The sequence below is a fragment of the Macrobrachium rosenbergii genome, chromosome 10 (assembly GCF_040412425.1).
Source record: "Macrobrachium rosenbergii isolate ZJJX-2024 chromosome 10, ASM4041242v1, whole genome shotgun sequence".
Taxonomy (NCBI): domain Eukaryota; kingdom Metazoa; phylum Arthropoda; class Malacostraca; order Decapoda; family Palaemonidae; genus Macrobrachium; species Macrobrachium rosenbergii.
The window spans coordinates 76597141-76621206 of record NC_089750.1 but is presented as its reverse complement, the minus strand read 5'-3'; the positions used below and the strand labels follow the sequence as shown (position 1 = coordinate 76621206).

At 35.5% G+C, this 24066-nt stretch overlaps 1 protein-coding gene across 43 annotated transcripts in view; it reads left to right on the top strand.

Annotated features, from left to right (window-relative positions):
• LOC136842927 (nucleolar protein dao-5-like) overlaps positions 1 to 24066 on the top strand; it is a 378907-nt gene that overhangs the window by 332724 nt on the left and 22117 nt on the right. For 19 of the 43 annotated variants that reach the window (XM_067110917.1, XM_067110921.1, XM_067110896.1 and 16 more), the window contains 3 exons: positions 14226 to 14379; positions 14927 to 15038; positions 16421 to 16534. In XM_067110917.1, coding sequence (XP_066967018.1) covers positions 14226 to 14379; positions 14927 to 15038; positions 16421 to 16534 — 380 coding nt within the window. The remainder of the gene's footprint in view (positions 1 to 14225; positions 14380 to 14926; positions 15039 to 16420; positions 16535 to 24066) is intronic. The other 24 variants (XM_067110927.1, XM_067110923.1, XM_067110903.1 and 21 more) reach the window with 3 other exon arrangements.

The following is a 24066-nucleotide window of genomic DNA, read 5'->3' as shown; positions in this document are numbered from 1 at the left end:
AGGTTTTTGTTGTGATCGATTTTTCCAAGTCTGTTGTGAGAGATGAACCCATTTCCGATGTCTTGTTGATGGCACATATAATTATCATCAATTAAGCTTTCTTATTATTGTTTATCTTTATATTAATGATTCAGCGCTATCTTTTGCATGCTTATGGTGAACACGTTCGTATTTGTTTGTGTTGTCAATGTTTTTCGATATTTGAACTATGATCTAAGGCTTTATACAAACGGAGGTTAACTTTGTTCATGAGACCAAAGTTATCATAACATCCATATATTATGAGTTGCTGTTTGCTGTCAATATTTTTCAGCACTGAAAAACTTTGACAGGAAACCAGTTTGGAGTTATTGCAACACCCAGATATTATGAATTGCTGTTCCAATTTGGAGGGGTCACAATACCCAGATATTATGAATTGCTGTTCTGATTTGGAGGTATCACAATACCCAGATATTATGAAATGCTGTTCCAATTTGGAGGTATCACACCACCCAGATATTATGAATTGCTGTTCAAATTTGGAGTTATTGTAACACCCAGATATTATAAATTGCTGTTCCAATTTGGAGGTATCGCAACACCCAGATATTATTAATTGCTGTTCCAATTTGGAAGATATACCAAATATTATGAATTGCTGTTCCAATTTGGAGGTCTCACACCACCCAGATATTATGAATTGCTGTTCCAATTTGGAGGTATCGCAATACCTAGATATTATGAATTGCTGTTCCAATTTGGAGGTATCACACTACCCAGATATTATGAATTGCTGTTCCAATTTGGAGGTATCACACTACCCAGATATTATGAATTGCTGTTCCAGTTTGGAGGTATCACAATACCTAGATATTATGAATTGCTGTTCCAGTTTGGAGGTATCACAACATCCAGATATTATGAATTGCTATTTATGACTTACCAGACAGCAGTCAATATTTTCTGCAGCTGAAACTCTTTGTCCAGGAACCACCCAATTTGGAAGTATCACAACACCCAGATGTTGTGAGTTGCTGTTTAAGACTGAACAAACAGCAACTCATAATATCTGCAGTATAATAAATATTTCCTTGAAATTATTATTTTATTATTATTATTATTATTATTATTATTATTATTATTATTATTATTATTATTATTATTATTATTGGTACTTATTGTGAGTGAGATTGGGCCAGGTGGGGGGCAACCAAGAATAGTGGGAGGGAGGGGGGAAGGAGAGTGGGAGGTAGGTGGAATGTGAGGAAGTAGAAAAATTGGTTATGGAATGGAATGAATTTTTTAATATGTAGTAAAACTGAGGTCTTAACTATGCTAGCCATGGAAGGAAGGCCCTGTAAGTTTATATATATACATATACATATACATACATATATATATATATATATATATATATATATATATATATATATATATATACAATGTATATATATATATATATATATATATATATACAATGTATATATATATATATATATATATATATATATATATATATATAATATATATATATATATATATATGTGTGTGCTTTATTTTATAAAATGGTTACTGGTCTTCTTTCCAAAGTAACAAGGAACTGGGAACCCACTTCTCATAGCGAGTTTTATTTTGTAAGAAGTAAGGATGTCTGTCTGTAATAGATTTAACTTTTAAAATGTGAACATCACAGTGAATTATGATGTTATATGACCCATTTCTTATTTATTTTCTGTCGAATTCCGTTTTTTGAAAGTGCAAATAAAAAACTACTGACCTGTGCCAAGCGAATGAATGAACCCACCTGCTCTCCCACGTCACGGAGTAATTAACACCTGGTCGTGAATTCGGAACTTTTAACGTTATCCGAAAGTTGTCGTTTAGACTTCCTTCGTCGACAGTTATATCATTAACCTATTAAGCTCGCATTGGCACTTGCAAACTATTCCAATACGATTCATCCGAAATGCTCTGTTCTTTTGGAGGAATACATTTTGCGTTTCCATCGCCAGAGGAGATCTGCGGGCTCGGATTTGCACGGAAGCCAATTATGCAGTGAATCGAACGCATTGTTGTCAGATTGGAGAGTGCGAGTAGAAAATGCCTTTCTCGGCCACTTAGCAACGTGAGGTTAAAACGTTAAAGAGGATTTCCTGGTGGGTACCTACATGCTGTCGTTATTAGCGGTCCCCTATCTTTCTCTACAGCGACACACGTTCTCTCTCTCTCTCTCTCTCTCTCTCCAGCTTAAAACGAAGATTCTTTAGTGTCAGCATACGTTCAGATTCGCTCGTCCAGATTAGTATCTTGTGATGCGATTAGAGCCTTCGGATTGATAGTTCGTACTCTCTCTCTCTCTCTCTCTCTCTCTCTCTCTCTCTCTCTCTCTCTCTCTCTCTCTCTCTCTCTCCAAGCTAAACGTTGTAGATTCCTCAGTGTCAGCATACTTGTATTCGCTCTACCAAAGCATTTTATATCTGTTTATGTGATCAGGACCCTAATTGATAGTCTCTCTCTCTCTCTCTCTCTCTCTCTCTCTCTCTCTCTCTCTCTCTCTCTCTCTCTCTCTCTCTCTCTAAGTTAGACGATGGAGATTCCTTGGTGTCAGCATACTTTTACTTGCTCGTCCAAGGCATTATATATCTGTTAATGCGATCAGGACCATAATTGATAGCCTCTCTCTCTCTCTCTCTCTCTCTCTCTCTCTCTCTCTCTCTCTCTCTCTCTCTCTCTCTCTCTCTCTAAGCTAGACGATGGAGATTCCTCGGTGTCAGCATACTTTTATTCGCTCGTCCAAGGCATTATATATCTGTTAATGCGATCAGGACCCTAATTGATAGTCTCTCTCTCTCTCTCTCTCTCTCTCTCTCTCTCTCTCTCTCATGGTTAGCTAGGGTAGAAAGGATATTCTGTGGCCGACCCGTTTGTAACCCAGACCTCGTTGGGTGACGTGCATAGTGATTGTTCTCATAACTACAGTGATTTTCTGAATGACGAAGTGTCACAAAGGTACCTTGACGAAAAGATCTGGTTTGTGACTAATGTTGCACCCAACGAGGCCTTATCAGAATCTCTCCTGGGTTCTTGTTGTGTGTTCGAATTAGTTAGAAAGGTGTAAGCATAGCTGATGTGTTTATTGTTGAGGGAAATTTCTGTATAAAAGTTAAGTTTGCCATAAAAACGGTTTGGATACTGGAAACTGAGGGATTGTCGACCACTGGGACAACGCCAGGTAAGATATCGATAAAAAAAGGGGGAAAAAATCATATTTGTAAACAAAGATAAGATCAGTGAGTTTTTCAGGATTGGTCATTGTGACAAGTCTCAGTTTTTAGTTTTCTGTAAAAGAAAATTATTGCGCCGGCTTTGTCTTTCCGTCCGCACTTTTTTTCTGTTCGCACTTTTTCTGTCCGCCCTCAGATCTTAAAAACTACAAGGCTAGAGGGCTGCAAATTGGTATGTTGATCTTCCACCCTCCAGTCATCAAACATACCAAATTGCAGCCCTCTAGCTTCAATAGTTTTTATTTTTTTCAAGGTTAAAGTTAGCCATGATCATGCTTCTGGCAACGATATAGGACAGGACACCAGCGGGCCTTGGTTAAAGTTTCATGGGCCGCGGCTCATACAGCATTATACCGAGACCACCGATGGATAGATCTGTTTTCGGTGGCCTTGATTATAAGCTGCACAGAAAACTCGATTGCGCCGAAGAAACTTTGGCGCATTTTATACTTGTTTTAAATAGAAACTCTTTGAAAGCCTGAGTTTAGCGTTGACATATTTTGTCACATCACCATTCTAAGGTATCAGTTAACTGTATATTATTATTATTATTATTATTATTATTATTATTATTATTATTATTATTATTATTATTATTATTATTCTGACAGTTTCTGGGCTCAGTTTTGTCCACCTAGTTCTTTAAAATTGCTGATAGTTAAATTTAATTCTTTGTATGTGCTTACAGTGACTGTTGGGTGCTGAATTTTAGACTCTCATTTGAAGAAAGGCGTCAATTACATAGATTTATGATTGAATATCTGTTTGTATACCGAATTTTAGATTCTCATTTGAATACAGTTTTAAGACTGAATATGTTATGCACTGAATTTTACATTCTCGTTTGAATATCTGATTACATACTGAATTATAGATTCCCATTTGAATATCTGATTATATGCTGAATCTTAGATTCTCATTTGAATGCAAGCATAGAATACATAGATAAAGACTTGAATATATTCGCATAGTTAGGAACAAGTGCCTTTTAAAGTGCTGTTTTAACCTAAACGCAACTCTTCATAGAATAAGTACCTTTTGAAGTGCTGTATTAACTTAAATGTGACTTTATGTATTAAGTGCATTTTAAAGTGTTATATTAAATGTAACACTTTATAGAAAAAGTGCCTTTTAAAGTGTTATATTAAATGTAACACTATAGAAAAAGTGCCTTTTAAAGTGTTGTATCAACTTAAATGTATCCCTTCGTAAAATACCGTGTGTGCCTTTTGAACTGTTGCATGAACTTGAATGTAACTCTTCATAGAATAAGTCCCTTTTGAAGCGTTATATTAACTCAGATGTTACTTTTTATAGCGAGATTAGGTAACGAAGACGTGACTTTTGAAACTGCAATTCATAATCTGACAATCTGTCTTTGAAATCATACCAAAAGACGTTTAATATAATGCACTCAGGGTGTTACGGGCTGTTCCGAACATACCTGCCGTCACGTCACCGGGAGCTGCTTTACATAATGAATTAGTGGCTCGTGTGTGTGTGTGTGTGTGTGTGTGTGTGTGTGTGTGTGAGTGTGTGCTTGTGTGCATGTGTGTTTGATAACAGATGCCAAATCACCAACACCACGAGTGTTTCAGACGCTTTTAAAGGGGCAGGACGCTTCCAGCTTGACAGAGAGAGAGAGAGAGAGAGAGAGAGAGAGAAGGGGGAGCCCGTGCAATGTACTCTGTTTATTTGATGTGACTCAGGGACCCTGAGCTAGCAGCTGCTGGCTAGCGAGCCAGCCAGCCAGCAACCTGGTGGCAGTATGCTGCATGAATTTTCGCAAAAGAGGCTTCGCTCGCTCCGCAATCAGTAAACCCAGTCACGACGTTTTTTTGTACGTTCGAAGCTTCGTTACAATGAATTCGCAAAGGTTTGCTGTAGCGTAATGGCTTTATACATTGCGAAAATAATAGTTTAATGGAAAACTGTGGTCTTGTAGTGATAGGTTGCGTGGTAGAGAATAATTTGAATGATTTATATTAGGCGTTTTCAATGAAGGACTCTCGTGGCCAAGGTCGTGCTGCCATCACGCAAGTGGTGTCTATATTGTGATGTATAAATTTTATTATATAAATCTTATTTCAGGCGTACAATTCGCGTTGTTGGTATGTGTTTGTCGTGCGGGGATTATATCATGTAAATGTTTTTCTATGCGTTGATATTGTTTATTAAATATATATATATATATATATATATATATATATATATATATATATATATATATATTATATATTTTTTATTATCATTTAGTATTTATATATATATTATTTTCATATTTTTTTATTATCATTTTACTTTTTATAGATTATTATTTCAATATTATTTACTTTTTCTGTGGGAATTAATATTTTAACATGAGAATTAACATTGCAAACATGAGTTTATTATTATTATTATTATTATTATTATTATTATTATTATTATTATTATTATTATTACCTGCATTGCAAACTCAAATCAGTGCTGCAGTGATGCCAGCTATTATGACAACAATACAATCAACAAAGCAGTTCGTCATTTTTCCCTCCTCACATACCTGAAGATTTTCCAAGGTTCAGTTTCGTGCTGCTTGTCCTCACTTTTTTCTCTCTCTCTCTCTCTCTCTCTCTCTCTCTCTCTCTCTCTCTCTCTCTCTCTCTCTCTAAATAAATAAATAAATAAATAAATAAATAAATAAATAAATAAATAAATAAATAAATAAATAAATAAATAAAGTTTTCATTTGATTTGATATGAGTTAACTCTCTCTCTCTCTCTCTCTCTCTCTCTCTCTCTCTCTCTCTCTCTCTCTCTCTCTCTCTCTCTCTCTCTCTTTTCAAGGCCTGTCAGAGAGAGAGAGATTCTAGGCGCGTAAGAAGATTTCTTCTCTGTGTACCCTTTAATGGCAAACTGCAAACACACACGAAACCAAATAATGAGATAAGTGAGACCCCAAAATTGGAACGCTTGCTGGCTGACTTAAGCCACCCCCCAAAACCCTGGCGTGGAGTAGGTTGACCTGCGTGTGTGTGTTAACAAAGGGCTTCACTTCACGGCTTTACGTCAGACCAGGCCAACTTGCAGTAGCAGTAGATCTTCAGAGTTGTCAGCAGTTGTAGCTTGTTGTTGGCGTCTGTCAGACTCTGAGTGCGATCTATTCTGTAGTCATTAACTTGCAAGGAGTGTGGCTTAATACTGAATTTGTCTGGTGTTTAGTGCAGTGCTACAAGGAACGCAAAGTTTCGTGAGAGAGAGATTTCTCAGTGGGGGAAGGGGAAAAAAAACTGCAGTATATTGAGCGGCGCTCTTCTGCAGCTGCGGTGTTGATTGGACCGAAACAACTGCTGTGCATTGAGCTGCGAGAAATTCTTGCAATCATTGCAGTTTCTGTAGCTACAATTCTTGCAATCAATGCAGTCTTCTGTAGCTATGTAGTTACAACTTAAAATAAGTGTAGTTTGTAATAGCTACATCTTCTTGCAGTCAATGCAGTCTTCTGTAGCCGCAACTTCTTGCAATCAGTTGAGTGTTGTGTAGCTACAAATTCTTACAATCAGTGCGGTTTCTGTAGCTACAATCTTTGCAATTAGTGCAGTCTTCTGTAGCTGCAACTTCTGGCAATCAGTGCATTCCTCTGTAGCTACAAGTTCTTTCAATCAGTGCAATTTCTGTAGCTACAATTCTTGCAGTCTGTGCAGTCTTCTGTAGCTTCAATTCCTGTAATCAACGCAGACTTCTTTAGCTGTAACGTCTTGCAATCAGTGCAGCCTTCTGTAGTTGCAACTTCTAACAACCAGTGCCGCTTCTATAGCTACAATTTCCTGCAATTAGTGCAGAATTCTGTAGCTTCATTATCATACCATATATCATGACTTGGGCCCCAATTCAAACTCAACCAAAGCATTTGGGATAATCCACAAAAAACTTGAAATCCTGCATGGGCCATCCCTTGTCACATAGACACAGTTCTCAGGCAAAGCCAATGCATATTTACGCAAGCACCCCTTTGGACTCGGAAAAGGAACAGTCTGGTGTTTGTATCAATGAGGTTCATTAGCAACATGCTGGATATTGTCGAGGGGCAGGAACTGAACTGTTTCGATAATAATTGCTGGGGGAAGAAGAAACTTTTGGACGATCGCAATATGGACTTCATCAGCTTCATCGCCTGGAGGACTGAGGCCAAGGTGAGGTTTCAGGTAAATGGGCTGAATACCCTTTGTGTGAGTCGTTGCATCGATTAAAGAGATTCCAAGAGCTTTCCCTTTGTTTGTAACTGATCTAAAACTGCTGGTATTTTTTGTGGTCACTAAGGAAATCTTCATTTGTTTTCACATTGTGCCTTAATAATGTAGAGGACATTCTCCTGTCTAACCTTGTAGTTTTGTATCTTCCTGTAGGGGGGGGGCCGAATGCAATTGTATCCCCCATGTGGAATCCAACTGTATCCCCATGTGGAATCCAATCGCCCGCCCCCCGTGGAATCCAGTTGTAACCCCCTATGGAATCCAGTTTGTGTCCTACCCTGTGAAATCCAGTTTGCACCACTGTGGAATCCAGTTTGCACCCCTGTGGAATCCAGCTTGTATCCCCATGTGGAATCCGGCTGCATCCCATGGAATCCAGTTGTATATCCAGCTGAGTCCAATTGTATCCCCCAAAAGCGGAAGCCAATTGTACCCCTCACAAGTGGGATACGAATGTATCCAATTCGTATCCCCCAAAGTGGAATACAATTGTATCCACTGATGAATCGAATTATATTCCCCGTGGAATCCAACTCTATCCCCGTGGACTCCAATTGTATCCCCCTGCGGAATCACTTTATATCCCCTGTGGAATCCAGTTGTATCCCCATGTGGGTTCAAAGCAAGCAAAAACTGTCAGTACTGCGTTATAACGTTAAATCAGATTACGATGCCGAGTTTTGCAACGCCTGCAGTTTACGGATCTCTCGGACGCAAAAGAAGCCATTGTCATGCTTTAAAAACAACAACGACAATAATAATAATAATAATAATAATAATAATAATAATAATAATAATAATAATAATAATAATAATAATAAGCCATTGTCAGGCTTAAAAAATATTAATAATAAAAAGAAACCATTGTCAGGCTTAAAAAAATGTAATAATAATAATAATAAATAATAATAATAATAATAATAATAATAATAATAATAATAACAAAAAGAAGCCATTGTCATGCCTTAATAATAATAATAATAATAACAATAATAATATAATAATAATAATAAGCCATTGTCATGCTTTTAAAAATGATAATAAAAAGAAGCCATTGTCAGGCTTAAAAAAGTAATAATAATAATAATAATAATAATAATAATAATAATAATAATAATAATAATAATAATAATAAAGTGTGTGTATGTATATATATATATATATATATATATATATATATATATATATATATATATATATATATATATATATATATATATAAGGTCTTGAGAAACCAGACCATTGAAGAAGGTATACTGAAACTGGCAATGAAACGTCAATGCTATTTAGGACAAAAACGTGAAGAAGCGTCTTGAATGTAGAGGAACCCGTAGAATCACACCTCTGCATTTTTCTCCCCAGGGGCTCAAGACTCCATTGTATGGCCTCTCCGTCTTTTGAGGGTCAAATGGAATGATGTCTGTCTGCTACTTATATATAGTAAGTAGGAGGTCTACGGTTGAGAACTTTGACAAGGGCTGTTAATGGAATTGTTGTCTCTATTTTAGATTGTCGTATATTCTTCGACTTGGCTTTTGGATCATTTAATTAGTGCACGATTTGTATTATAGAAGCTTTATTCATTCTCGTTTAATTGAATAGCGCTTAGATGGCGCAGAGATAGCGCAGAGATATGTAGCCCAAGTGTGGGCTACAAATATTCGTGATGCACCCAACTGGGTTTGGTAGTGATTCTTTCTAGAATTGGTGAATAGGCTGCAAATATTCGATTTGACTCTAAGTGAGTTTTAGTGGTCCAGAAGATGCAAAACGGCCAGAGGGAAGGACGTTCAAAATTTCCAGACTTAACTTTTGAAAATAAGACGATGAATGAGGAACATGACGCCAGAGCAAACTTCAAGGAATGTGATGATGGAGGATGGGTAGCACATATCCTTGATGCGCTGAACTGGGTTTTAGTAATGACTCTTTCCAGAGCTGATGCGTAGGCTACGAATATTTGTGATGTACTTCAGTGGTGATTCTTTCCAGATTTGATGCGTAGACTACACATATTTGTGACGTACCTAATTGGGTGTTAGCAGTGATTCTTTCCAGACCTGATATGTGACCGATTGTTTTACCAATCTTAGTTAAAAATTTGTCCACATCACAGCTCATCTATCGTAAAAGGACGAAATAAATAAAGACACAGAAGACTAGACTCATGGCACCTCACCAAGACACTGAAACCGAACTGAGAAGCTGGTACAACCTTCTCATAAGCCAATGTTGACTCAGCAAATATCTCTCGGCTACGCTATTTATTTATTTACCAAGCGATACAGTTTTCTAAAGAGGTCAACATTAATTTAATGAATAGGTGTTGGGGGGTGGGAGGTGGGGGGATGTAATAGAACGTGTCATTACTGCAAATACCACGATTTAATTTTTGATAGTCTCTTAGTAAACAGTCACTGTAGACTCAAAGTATGAGAGAGGTTTGTAACGTTGCTGCCTCAAGGAAATCGTATGTTTTCATGGAAGGGATCTATTTGTATCTATAGAATCTGCTGGCTTAAGCCCAGCTAAATTGACAATACTTAATGTATGCTCTATATATTTTTAGCATTTATTTATTGTTTTGGTGGTACATAATATAGCATACTGGAACATAGTTTTTATTACAATCATTTAAGAAAAATGATAAAGAAAGAAGTTAGCAATATTGATAAATAAAAGGAATACTCTGATAAGCAAGATTCCGCTCTCGTTTTGTCGACATTAAGGCCGTCTAGTTACTGAGATTGGACGTAGTAAAATGTACAAAAGAAATAACATTGTATTTCTTTTGAATGAGATTCAGCACTGTAAAATGTCTGAGAGCAGGACCTTTTCTTTCTTTCAAATGTGATTAAGCATAGCAAAATATATAAGAGAAGGTACTTTTCTTTCTTTCAAATGTGATTAAGCATAGCAAAATATATAAGAGAAGGTACTTTTCTCTCTTTCTAATGTGATAAAGCATAGCAATATATATAAAAGTACTTTTCTTTCTTTCTAATGTGATTAAGCATAGCAAAGTGTATAAGAGAAAGGCCTTATCTTTCTTTCGAATGTGATTGAGCATAGCAAAATGTATAAAAGAAAGACCATTTCTTTTTTCTCATGTGATTAAGCATTGCAAAATGTATAAAGGAAAGTACTTTTCTTTCCAATGAGATTTAGCATAATGCAATGTATAAAAGAAAGTCCTTTTCTTTCTTTCTAATGTGATTAAGCATAGCAAAATATATAAAAGAAAGTACTTTTCTTTCTTTCTAAAGAGATTTAGCATAGCAAAATATATGAAAGAAAAGCCTCTTCCCCAGCAAAGCAAAATGCACGAGAGAAAGACCTTTCTTTCCTTCTAATGAGATTTAGCATAGTACAGTGTATAAAAGAAAAGCCTTTTCTTTCTTCCTAATAAGATTAAGCATAGCAAAATATATATATAAAAAAGCCTCTTCTCCAGCAAAGCAAAATGCATAAGAGAAAGGCCTTGTTTTCCTTTTGAGTGGAGAGACACTGGGCTACTTATCCAGCGATGCCTTAACAAGGAGAGAGAAAGAGAAAGAGAGAGAGAGGAACAGTAGACCAGGAACAAATAGTTGAAACCTTCAAACAATTAATAGTATGGCTTCTCTCTCTCTCTCTCTCTCTCTCTCAGCCAGGTCACTTGCACCAGCAAACAGATCTGTGTGTATACAGTTCAGTGAGTCTACCACAACATGCTTCTTTTATCACTTCTTTATCTAGGTCTCTGGGAATCCTTGTAGAGTCTCTGGAATGCCTTTGTTTTGAAGCAGATGCTCGTTTTCTTTGAGTATTTAGATCGTTTAGCTAAAAGAATATGTTAAGGTTGTTTACTGAAATATTCCTTGAATCTACAAGGAAATCAGACGTTTGTTTTCTTTGAGTATTTAGATCGTTTAACTAAAAGAATATGTTAAGGTTGTTTACTGAAATATTCCTTGAATACATAGAGGAATCAGATGTTTGTTTTCTTCGAGTATTTAGACAGTTTAATTATAAGAAAATATTAAGGTTGTTTGCTGAAATATTCCTTGAATCCACAAGGGAAGTAGATGTTTGTGTTCTTTGAGTATTTAGACCGTTTAATTATAAGAAAATATTAAGGTTGTTTATTGAATGTTCCTTGAATATACAGGGTACTCAGATGTTTATTTTCTTTGAGTATTTAGATCGTTTAACTAAAAGAAAATATTAAGGTTGTTTGTTGAATCCTTTTTAGATAGAAAATAGGATCAGATGTTTATTTTCTTAGTATGTTGAGATTTTATGAATGAAAGAAAATAATAATATTATTGACTAAAATATTTTTTAAATACAAAAGGGAACCAGATGTTTATTTTCTTCATGTGTTGAGAGATCATATGACTAAAAGAAAATATTAATGGTTTTTACTGAAATATTCCTTCAATCCATAAGTTGTTAGAATGCTATGAGAGAGAGAGAGAGAGAGAGAGAGAGAGAGAGAGAGAGAGAGAGAGAGAGAGAGAGAGTTGGGTGTCTAGAAACATGAAAAGATATCTCGGTCATTTTTGAACTTTCACCTTATTTCGAGTACAAAAGGGAATGTGAATCCTTTGTCAAGGGACTGTCGGAGTCTCTTGCATGTAATATGCAAAAATACTTTTTCATAGAATTATCAATTTATTAATTTTCAACTTTATAATCTGGGGGTGACGTCACTGAATTTTTAAGCGAGGGTTATTGATATAATTAAAAATAATACCGTGGAGTTTGTTGGAGATAAACTGTATATTGACCAATGAACATGGGCCAGTTTATCAACTTGGAACTCATGAAGCAAACTTGGAAAATTTTTTCATTGCGTCTATGAGATTCAGACACAAGAAACTTTCAGCTTAATGAGTGACTCAGCTAATGTGACTGACGATGGGGTACCACATTCAAGACTGGCTCCTTTAGTTATTGGCATTTTATCACTTATGCCCACTATTTGGAATCGTTTTATCATAAGGCTGAAAATGTTTCATCCTTCTATTAGTATGTTAGTATTTTCTCTGTGCAGATGTTTCATCCAGTTCTTGCATCAAATTTATTGTTTATATATTGACATAACTACAGTAGAATGGTTGGAAACAGTTTTGGGTGGTTTCACAAAATTCTATAGGAAAGTGTATAATTATTTCGTGTCATATGTTGTATATGAAATTTAGGCCAAAGGTCAAGCATTGGGACTTATGAGGTCATTAAGCGTTGATAGGCAAATTGAGAGTAAAAAGGTTGGAAAGGTGTAATAAAAGGAAAAACCTCGCAACATTGCACTCTGAAACAATTTTTAGAAGAGGGTGGAAAGTAAGATGGAAGAAACAGAATATGAACAGAGGTACAGTAAAAGGAATGAAAGGGATTGCAGCTAGGGGCCTGAGGAAGGGACGCTGCAAAGGACCTTAGGTAATGCCAATAGTGTGCCTCGTGAGCTGCACTGAGGGCACTACCTCTCCCTACGGGGGATCTGTTAGTGAAGTGAGCTGCGTTGAACTCACATGCCCTTGATAGTACAAGCTGATATACATTAACTGATTCATGTTTCTCCTTTGTATTCGTTTTATTTATATCTCGCAGGTTAGTTTACAATCAAGGGTTAATAGGTAAGAGTTTTTTTTCCTTCATACTGGTGTTTTATAAGTTCTCAGTGTCTTGTAGAAGTTCTATAAAACATTACTGCTCTAAAATGGAAGACTGTAGTCTCTGCAAAAATACAAAACTGAGAAAAATGGTAGATACTGCAGTTTTCCCTTGCCTTACTACTGATTTTGCAGATAATACAAATGGGACCCCCTAAATAAAGCACTGAAGAATCATTCTGAAGCTGCAGTAACTTGTGTATTAGTGTTTCGCGAGCCCAATAGGTGGCATATCTCAGTTTCAAAAATTTTGCAGATACTGCAGTTTTCCATTTTAGGGCAGATCAGTTATATTTTCCTTTCCTTCTTGAAGTGTTTTTGGTCTGGATATTGCATGAGTTTAGTTGTATTGCTATTTTATGTACGAGTTTTTTTCTTTTATACGTTTTCAGTGTTTTGTACAAGTTCAATAGAACATAAGATATATTATTTTCTGTCCTTTTCAAAGTCCTTTTGATCTGAATATTGCATGAGTTTAGTTTTATTGCTCTTTTTGCCAGTTTTTGGAATGGAAATGGGTTCACTGTTCTTGTCATTTTCGAAAAAGTATTCTGTTGACAAATTCTGTTTACGAGAAATATATAAATGGATTTAGAACACGACAAAGAAAGAGGTTACCTTCTCGAGTCATTTGGAATAACAAATATTATTTCCTTGCAAGAGGCGTCTTTGCTTTCTTCACAGAGAGAGTTGAATGTTTTTTTTAGAATATGATGATAAAGAAGATTTTTAAGTTTTGAATAACAAACTTAAATATTTTCATTATTGAAACCCCCATATTTTTTCCCTCACTGAAAAGGGTAAATAATTTTGGAATATGACAAAGAAGAAGAAGAAGCTTCTTCTCAAGTTATTTGGAATAACAAGCATCAACATTTTCCGTATTGAAACCCCCATAGATTCTCAAGTACTTTGGAATAACAAACATTAACATTTGCCTTAGTGAAACCTCATATTTTTTATCACAGACATCGTTAAATAATTTTTGATATGATAAAGAAGATTCTAAAATTATGTGGAATAACAAACATAACATTTCCCTAATAGAAACCCCATTTTTTTCCTCACAGAAAGTGGAAGAGAGGGTCGGAAAGCCTCCTGTGGGACGCCCTAGGAGTGGTACTATTGGGGCCACGGGCCTGTTTCAAGGCCGACGCGCTGGGGGATACCACTCTGAAGGATATTTCTCCTCAGATCAGGACGACGAGACGCCCAGGAGGACAGGTAGGACACTAGGATACTCGAAGACATTCTTCTGTAGTTTTTGCACTTCATAAATTGCAATCAAAGCATTCTTGAGTCGTGATGTGTTTATGTTTTTCTGACAGATATCTTATTTATTTTTTAAGCAGTATTTTTTATAGGAATTACCAGTTTTATATCACATCATATATAAAAGTTTTTTTGGATGCAGATTTACATATATGTTAAGTGTCAAGGAATTATCAAATCATATATAATAGTTTTCCTAGAGGTATACTTATATTTATGATGAGCGTCAAGGAATTACCATATCATATATAATAGTTTTTCTAGAGATAGATTTACATTTGATAGAGGCAGATTTACATTTATGTCAAGTGTCAAGGAATTATCAGATCAAATATAATAGTTTTTTTTGTAGAGGTATGTTTATATTTATGATGTGTCAGGGAATTATCAGATAAAATATAATAATGTTTCTAGAGGGAGATATATATTTGTGACAAATGTCAAGGAAAACCTTAAATCTTTTGTCAAACTTCTCCAATAACTTGATTATACATCACAGCAGATCTGAAGTCTCCACGATCACCAAGAACCCCAGAATTACGTTCGCCACAGACTCCCCAGAGGCTCGTCAGGTCAACATCTCAAGATTCAGCCAAGGGAGCGAGTCTCAAGTGAGTCATGAGTCTTATTGAGAATCTAGTTTGACCTAATTTTTATTCTCTATTGCAAGTTGAAGGGGAGTGAGCAAGGATGTTTAGGCAGTGTACAACATAGAGCTCACTGTTTTTTTTTTTTTTTTTTGTAAATAGTTTAAATAATTTAATGTGTAGGCCTAAAATGTTGTCAACTTATCCTATATTTTCTGCATGTTATTTTTAATGTTCTGAGTTTCATTTATTTTTGGGGGGTGGTAAAAACCACCACATTATAAAATATGTGGTGTCCCCTAATCTGTTTTTAATGAAGGAATAGGACTCTAGGGTCAATAAAAGACATTCATCTAAATATTTACTGGTTAAAAATCTCACTTGCACTCTGTAGTCAACTGTTTACTTCGCTGTTTTCAATCTTCATAATTGTTCTGTTTATTGTCTGTGTGACTGAACTCTGCTTACTCCATCAAAGTTGTTTTCTCTCTAAAGTCAATATATTTTTTCCTAATTTATGTTTTACTTCTCTAAGCCTTTTTCTTTATTTGCTAGTAGGTGAAAAAAAGCTTTTCATTATTGTTTTTTTCATGTTTTTAGGGCTTTTTATGTTGTCCCTATATGTATGGCATGTGACCTTAAAAAAAAAAACTCACTGAGTGTGAATAATGAATAACACAATACGAAATCTTTTCTCAAAACATTAAATACACATTTCTTAACACGGTTTCTCTCTACAAGGAAGTATTGCCATCTAAATAATCGTTTTGCAAGGGCATGTCATTACTTGAAAGAGGAAGAAGCATGATAAAAACTGTAAAAAAAAAACAAAAACTCACACGACGTTGGGGCCGGGTGGGGGAAAGCAACATGTGCAATCTCTCTTGAGTGTTTCTGATGACACAACCGAGATATACACAGACTTTACAGATTGCAAGACTGACACTTCGCAGAAACCTTTTGCAGAAGGTTACCGAGCGAGAAGTTCGTTTGGCTACTAATAACGTATGGCAGAAAATCGTCTGCTTCGTTGTGATCGCCTAACCCAATAACAATCCGTAACCTCTCGCAAACTAACAGTGTGTGACTCGTAGATATGTACTAACAGCTCCTAACAATAATAATAATAATAATCCAACCAATGCACCTTGATTTGAGAATGCGAGAATGTCTCTCTAACAACAGTCCCAACCGGGTAGTCCAGCACACAATTTGGAACCACCACATAGCTCTATACCCACTAACAATGATGTTAGTCGAAACAGTCTAATCCAGTTGAATGAGATAAAATAGTCTAATCCAGTTGAATGAGATCAAATAAAAAGATTTAAAAAAAAAAAGATTTTGAAGAAGGGGGAAGAAGACAAAGGCTGCTGTCGGGTTTCAAAGTGAAATGTTTTTGCCAGGATGCGAACCCCAAGCCCCGATAGCTCAAGTAGGGCCTCCCACACCATGACCCTCAATGAATCTGCATCCTACTTGATCGAGAAGATGATGAGCGGCACCCCGGAGACTCAGAGGTACGCATTTATGACCAGTGTGTGTGTGTGCGCGAGTGTATGTGTGTCTGCGCAAGCGTGCACGTGTGTGTATCTCACAAGTGTATACACACACGACAGCAACAACTCTTTTTAACATAAGGATGCGTCCTCACCACGGTAAAACGTGTCTTGAAACATGTCATAAACATGTCAGCAACTTATCTCATACATGTATACATATCACAAACAGGTTGCCAACAAGTCAGTGACCACAAGTGGAGACTGTCATTGACCATTGCTGGATAATCGTAATTAGCACTGGTCAGGACTCCCAGTAAGTCGTTAACTTGTATTGAACATGTTTGTGATATGTGTGAGATCAGTTGCTGACATGTTTATCTCATACATATCACAAACAGATTAACAACAAGTCAATGACCACAAGTGTAGACCGTCATTGATCAATGCTGGATAATCGTAATTTGCACTGGTCAGGACTCCCAGTAAGTCGTTAACTTGTATTGAACATATTTGTGATATGTTTGAGATAAGTTACTGACATAGCACATACAGGTTGTCAACAAGTCAATGACCGCGAGTGGAGAGCGAGTCGTTGGCCAGTGCTGGATAATCATAATTAGCATTGGATAGGACTCCCACTGAGTCATTGACTTGCATTCAAAATGTTTGTGGTATGTATGGGATAAGTTGCCGACATGTTTATGACATGTATTCACTGTGGTGCGGACGCACCCTGAGGAGATACAGATACTACTACTACATATTTTCCCTTAGCAAAGAAATTTTCTGGCTGAACATGATTCTAGTAGCCTTGCTTCTTAGTACAGTACAGTTTCTGCTGCTAGCTGCTGTTGCTGCTGCATCTGCTGCTATACCTACTGCTTGCCTGTAAGCCATTACTTCTGTATTGAAAGCTCTTTTAGCCTTTTGGAATCGTGTCAGAAATAGTTCTTCTCGTGGGAGACTTGATGGTGGATGATCAAGAACTGGGCTAGTTCACTCCTGTACAGAGGAGTTGATGGTGATTGATAATATTGGGTTCCAGTTATATTATTAGGAATATTATTGCCAGGGTTATATAAACAGTACTGATTAACTTGAGCCAAGCTGTTTAGAAGGACTGGCTTTTTCAGATTGCTAAATTTTTCTGTGCTTTTGTATTTTAATCGTATTAAGTCATTCTAGAGCAGTTACCTTGATGGTTCTGTTTACGAACTGTTGATATGATAGTAATCTTTCGCTTGCCCATTAACCATAATGGGATAATATTCCTCGCATTTATGTGTAGTATACTTTCCAATGAGAGTTCTGAAGTAACACTATAAAGATCATTAGCTGGACCTTAGAGAAAATGTTAGTTTAACTTTTGAAAATCTTGTGAGATTTGACTCAACGCAGGTGTACTCTGCGGTTAATTGTAGCTTTCGTTACTATCCATTCCGTAGCTTCTAAATTCCTTGAAAAGTTGATGCTACCTTTATCCCCAAATGATGAACTAGTGGTACTTTGGATTGCTGTGAAAGTGGAACCATGTGACTTGCGTACTAGAAAATTATGTAGAGGAATCTTTATTAAACAACCATTCACCACCATTCCTCATGAGGGCCAGTCGACTTATATTAGGGCCATAAATCTTAATTGTATCCATTTCTCAGAACGATTTCGCGTCTTTCTTGACTTATGCGTAAAATTCAAGCATAAACTCATTTCTTGGACTTGAATCAATTACAAGTAATGCCAGGACGTCATAACCGGCATAGATAGTGGAACGCGTACAACGGAAAGGGGTCACAACACACAATTCTTAATGATGGATCAGAATCCTCTGTTCAGGTGGGATTTGCTTCAGAACTTCATAATAAAAGGAAAAATATAATCCTGTGACATAAGATAGCCTCTGTCTTGACAGAAGAATTGCCTGCAGTTGTATCAACTGTTAAATTGAAGTAAGTACACACTCACTAAAGTTTGTATTCCTCAGTGTTACAAGGAGTGACGTGGCTGCTCTGTAAGATTACTGCCACTAAAACTCTGCCCAACAGACCAAATATTTTCAGAAAGGATTTGAACCTGGTGTGAGTGTTGAACTTTGCTGCTGGATACATGCTCATGTAGGCATTATGGGGAATGACGATAAAGTAACCTATTCTGTTACATCAATGGTAAAAAGGACCTTAAACTATTCTGCCCTAAAATGGAAGACTGCAGTATCTGCAAAAATACAAAACAAAGAAAAATGGCAGATACTCCTTGCCTTACTACTGATTTTGCAGATACTGTAAATGGGACCCCCTAAATACTCGTGGAAAGCATTGAATGATCATTCTGACACTGCAGTAACTTGTGTATTGTGTTTCACGAGCGCAATAGGTGGCATATCCGAATTTCGAAAATTTTGCAGATATTGCAGTTTTCCATTTTAGGGCAGTATTGTGGCACTATGGCCGTCCATTAAACGAATGAAGTCTAGGATTTCTGGAGTGAACCAAGGGAGAATAGCAAAATACAACCAGTGAAACTCTTTGTAGCTTCTTGGGAATCATCAGTACAAAGATATGTATAGTTGTATAATCCTGTCAATGAACTGGGCAGACCAATTTGGCAGTTACTTGATAGTCATCACTCGTGAATCAGTTGCTGTTTGTATAGAGTAAAGTACAATAAGAAATATATAAAGCTGGAATCTGTTAGATACAATATAAATTATACTATTCTGCTTTACAAGAGTACTTCTTTTGGACTACCTGTCAAAAACATTTTACACAGCCAACTGTGACTTAACTAGAAAAATATTAAGGCACTGCGATGTAAAAATAACTTTGGTATTCAGCATAGGAAAACCATATTTTTGAAATAACATTACAGTAAGAAGTTTTGAGTCATAGTTACTGCCACAAATGAAGGCGAAAATTGTGTTTCTGAACTCCCAAAGAATATTTATGCAAAAAATAGTGTCCATGAATAGAGAGAATTTACCATTTGAAAGAGCAGGAGTTTTCACTCTATTTTCAGAGGGTGAATCTTATTCAGGCAGTCTGTCAAACGTTTGGACAGGTAAAAGAATTATTTTGACTGGATTGTTTCATTGCGTATTGTTCGTGAATCTTGAATAAAGTAAAACTTAATGTAAGCGTCCTGCCCCATAACAAGAAACTGTTGCTCTTCCAAAATATTGCTGCAACATTGTCCCTCAACACGCAGGCTTAGATAATGTCATTATTTTCCTTATAAATATATATACGAAATTTACATAATCTACATAGAAACCCATTATTGATTTTACATAACAAATTTGATATGTAAAACTTTAGGAGACAAGGATGGTGAACTGCGTTGATTGAGGGTACTCTAGGTTCCAATATTTATGTGACGTCTGGCCCTTAACGTTTCATAATGTTGTAAAAAGTCTTCTAAAAGTGAAACCCTATATCCTGGTATGGCATAATGTAGAAAGTCTTCTAAAAACTCGAGTTTTGTGTACGATTGCGCATAAAAATGAAACGCCCATATCCTGGCATGGTAGTGTACTCTGAAACTACCTCTGTTAAAAGTCGGGAAGCTAAATCACCCACTTGGGAAAGCAGAAGATAATGGTGACACAGTGATAATACGGCATTCCTTATTGAACCCTGCTTTGTAGAGTGCTTGCCCTGCCAAAAACAAACTTTTTAAAAAGCAGCCATCATCATGTAGCATTTGCTTTCAATCATTTAGCAATTACAGACATCATCTGAAGTGCTTTTCATCGGAGCCTTGCAATGATTTTCCTGCCCAAGTATGAATTTACTGTTTCTCTTCCACACCACTTCGTTTGTTCTGTCCTTTTGTGAATGAACTTGTAGAAGCTTTTGTTTTCATTTGTTTAACACCGTAGTCTATTTTTTATTTTGTTTTTAGCTCTCTATCAGAATGTTGTTCCTTACTTTGGGGTATCCCTGGTAGTGTTATGTTTATTTAATTGATAAAAATATACTTCTTAATTTTAATGTGTATAAACATTTATTCAAATCTCATTTACGTGCTGTGTGGGTGCACATGCAAAGGTAAAAATTTAAGTTTTTCTGATTTGTCATATTTTGTATTTATTATTAAGGGCTGTAGAGCGTAGCAATGTATAACTGGATATTATAGAGAGAGAGAGAGAGAGAGAGAGAGAGAGAGAGAGAGATAGCTTAGTTTTGAAAGTAACTTCATGTAGAGTAATAAGATCTTCTACTATATTTTTAATTTAACAACTTGCTACAACAAGTCCTTTTCCTACTGCCAAGACACTGACTAGTACTACTCATGGTTAAATTATTTTTTTCCTTCTTCAAACTAGAATTAAAATATTAGTGACATACCAAAGTTCACTAGATCTGTGATACGTATGTAGTCAGTACACTCTCTTTTGTATTGTGATTGAGTCATTTGTGATTTTAAGGAAGTAGATTCAGCTAAACATTTTTCAAGATTTGTCGTTTTGAATGTCACAAAATAACAGTCTGTTTTTAGCATAGGTTTAATACACAGTATCTGAAGATAGGCTCTCCAGAATTATGCAAAGTATTGATTATTTAACAGTGATCATAGCCAGTTCTTGTTATCTTCCAAACACTGAAGAAAAATTAACCATAAAAACTTTGATCATCAGATTTCCAAATGTTGAAGATTTAGACACTGGACCATTTAGCATGTAACAAAAGAGCAACGAATATTTATTCGACTATTTTGATTAAAGCACTCTCATAAGTTGCTTTCAGATTTTGGCAAAGCCAGAAATATGGTATTTTAATTGTTTATTTTTAAGAATTTATGTGAAACCTAAGTTATTAGTATTATTATTATCCAGAAGATGAGCCCTATTTTATATGAAGCAGGCCTGCAGGAGCCGTTGACTTGAAATACAAGCTTCCAAAGAATATGGTGCTCCTTTGAAATAAGTTACTGAAGATAGCAGGAATTACTGAAAGAAAAGATCATTTACTAGAAATAAAAGACAGACAAATTAATAAATGAAGAGATAAAATGTAGATAAATGATTAAAAACACAAGAATAATTGTTTTAAGATAGTAATGCATTGCATCTTCGCTTGAACCTTTGAGAGTCAAATAAGAATGTCAAATATTGCTAAGGAAATAAGATACTGCATTTATTTTTTCCTACAAACACAGACTCTGCCGTACAGGTACTTGAAAAAAAAGTGGATATTGGAAACTGGTATTATACAAACTTGTAAATAAATCTTGGAAGGCACATTGAAAAATATTCTTTTTTTCCATTTCTTATCGTCTGCGTTTGATCAATGTTGTTACAGAACTTTTTGTTAAATATTCATCTATTATTTCTTTACTGCTCTTTGTGTTTTCTGTTGAAATGTGTATTTACTTTGGACTCACTACACAGTGTCTTGCATTTCCTTTTGGTTTTCCAGTCTGTTATTTAATTTCTTCAATAACTTTTACAGTTCTTGTGGTCGTGATGTTCCTTTTCCTTAACGTCGTATTTGATAAATATTGAATATAAAATATACATTGATTTTTCAACTTACAAAACATGCAGTGTGAATGTTTAATATGTGAATTTTTAAAGCGTTTTGGTCACAGGACATAATTTCATGATGCGTGTTCTGCAGTATCTAATTTTGTATGTCTGACGGGTTCCATTATTATTTTGTAAACAAATTTTCAATAGAACAGACATCATTTTAAAGATAGACAAGCAATTTGAGATTGGAACCACTAACAGAGGGGCCAGGAGAGGTCAATGAAAAGACGAACAATCTTTTTCATAGACATAATAATTATCAAATTACAAACACTAGTTTTTCCATACTGCTTTTTTCCTCCACATTCAGTTGCTTTGATTTTTTCCTTTCTTTTTTTTGTCTTTTACATCTTGTGTTAGTAATAACAGTTGTAATTTCACTGTTATTATTTGTGTCCCTAGCTTTTGTTTAATGTGGAATTGGGCTTGTCTTATTGGACACTATACTTGTTGAAGTCTCGCTCTTGTTATGTTTTGAATAGGATTTTATTTATGCAAGTTTAAGTCAGATACTTCAAGACTGGTTACTAAAACCACCATTGTACAAGGTACATCAATATTTTACTTTATTAACTGTGTCAGTAACTATATCAAATATGTTTCTATTTGCTGGGTGATGCTTTCATAATGTTTGTACTACCTAGTGAAGGTAGCTCCAGTTTCATTTTTCTAGTTACACTGTTTTTGGAATTGCTAGTTCAGTAGCTCTTCAGGTTGAACTTTGCTCTCCTTTTTGCAAATAGTAATGAGTCTAACGTAACTCCTATACCATTTGAAGACTGACAGATGATAGCCAATAAAGGTATACCTGCTGATTTTTGCCTTAGCAGTTGAACTGCAATTCATTTTCTGTATCTTCATCTGCCATACATATACACATTTCAGAAGTGTTTCTCATCTGGTAATATGCCCCTGTTAAAACTGTATTTTCAGGGTAATTATTTCACTGCATATAAAGCGAGGCCAAAGCTATCGAAGAGGAACAAGTATGTTTTGCATGTTGGAATTAGAAAATACATAACCTTGCTCGGAAACTTTTGGCCCAAAAGTGGTGTTCTCTTGTTCAAAGACCTTTGGCCTAATGTAGTGTTCTCTTGTTCAGAAACTCTTGGCCCAAATGTGGTGTTCTCTTGTTCAGAGACTTTTGTTCTAAATGAGGTGTTCTCTTGTTCAGAGACTTTTGGCCTAAATGTGGTGTTCTCTTGTTCAGGTACTTTTGGCCTAAATGTGGTATTCTCTTGTTTAGAGACTTTTGGCCCAAAACTGGTGTTCTCTTGTTCAGAAACTCTTGGCCTAAAAGTGGTGTTCTCTTGTTCTGAGACTTTTGGCCTAAATGTGGTGCTCTCCTGTTCAGAAACTTTTGGCCCTAATGTAGCATTCCTAGCTACAAATGCTTATCATCTAAGACAGACAGACAGACAGACCTCTCATGACAAAAAAGAGTTCCATATTTAAAGTACTTTACTTAAACTTAACATAATCTCTTGACCAAAAGCTCAAAAATTTTTTCCAGTACTAGTTCTTTTTTGTGTGAATGGAATTTCTGAAAACTCATTTGATTTTGAGATTTTTATCCTATTTAGAATGAGCATCGTGAAGAATTTTGAACTTTCAATACGCATGATTACATACGGCTGATAAGTTAGTTATGATTATATACAGCATGATATTCTAAGGAATTTCAGGATTAAATTAAACGAAAATAAAATATCAATTTAAGTTATTTTGTTGAAGTGTGCTAATAGGACAGTGATATTAAACTTCTGAAAATTTCTGCTTGTGTAGCAGGATACATTATCCTGATACACGCTATATATATATATATATATATATATATATATATATATATATATATATATATATATATATATATATATATATATATATATATATATATATATATGTATGTGTGTGTGTGTATGTATGTATGTATGTATGTATATATATATATATATATATATATATATATATATATATATATATATATATATATATACATACATACATACACATATATGCATAT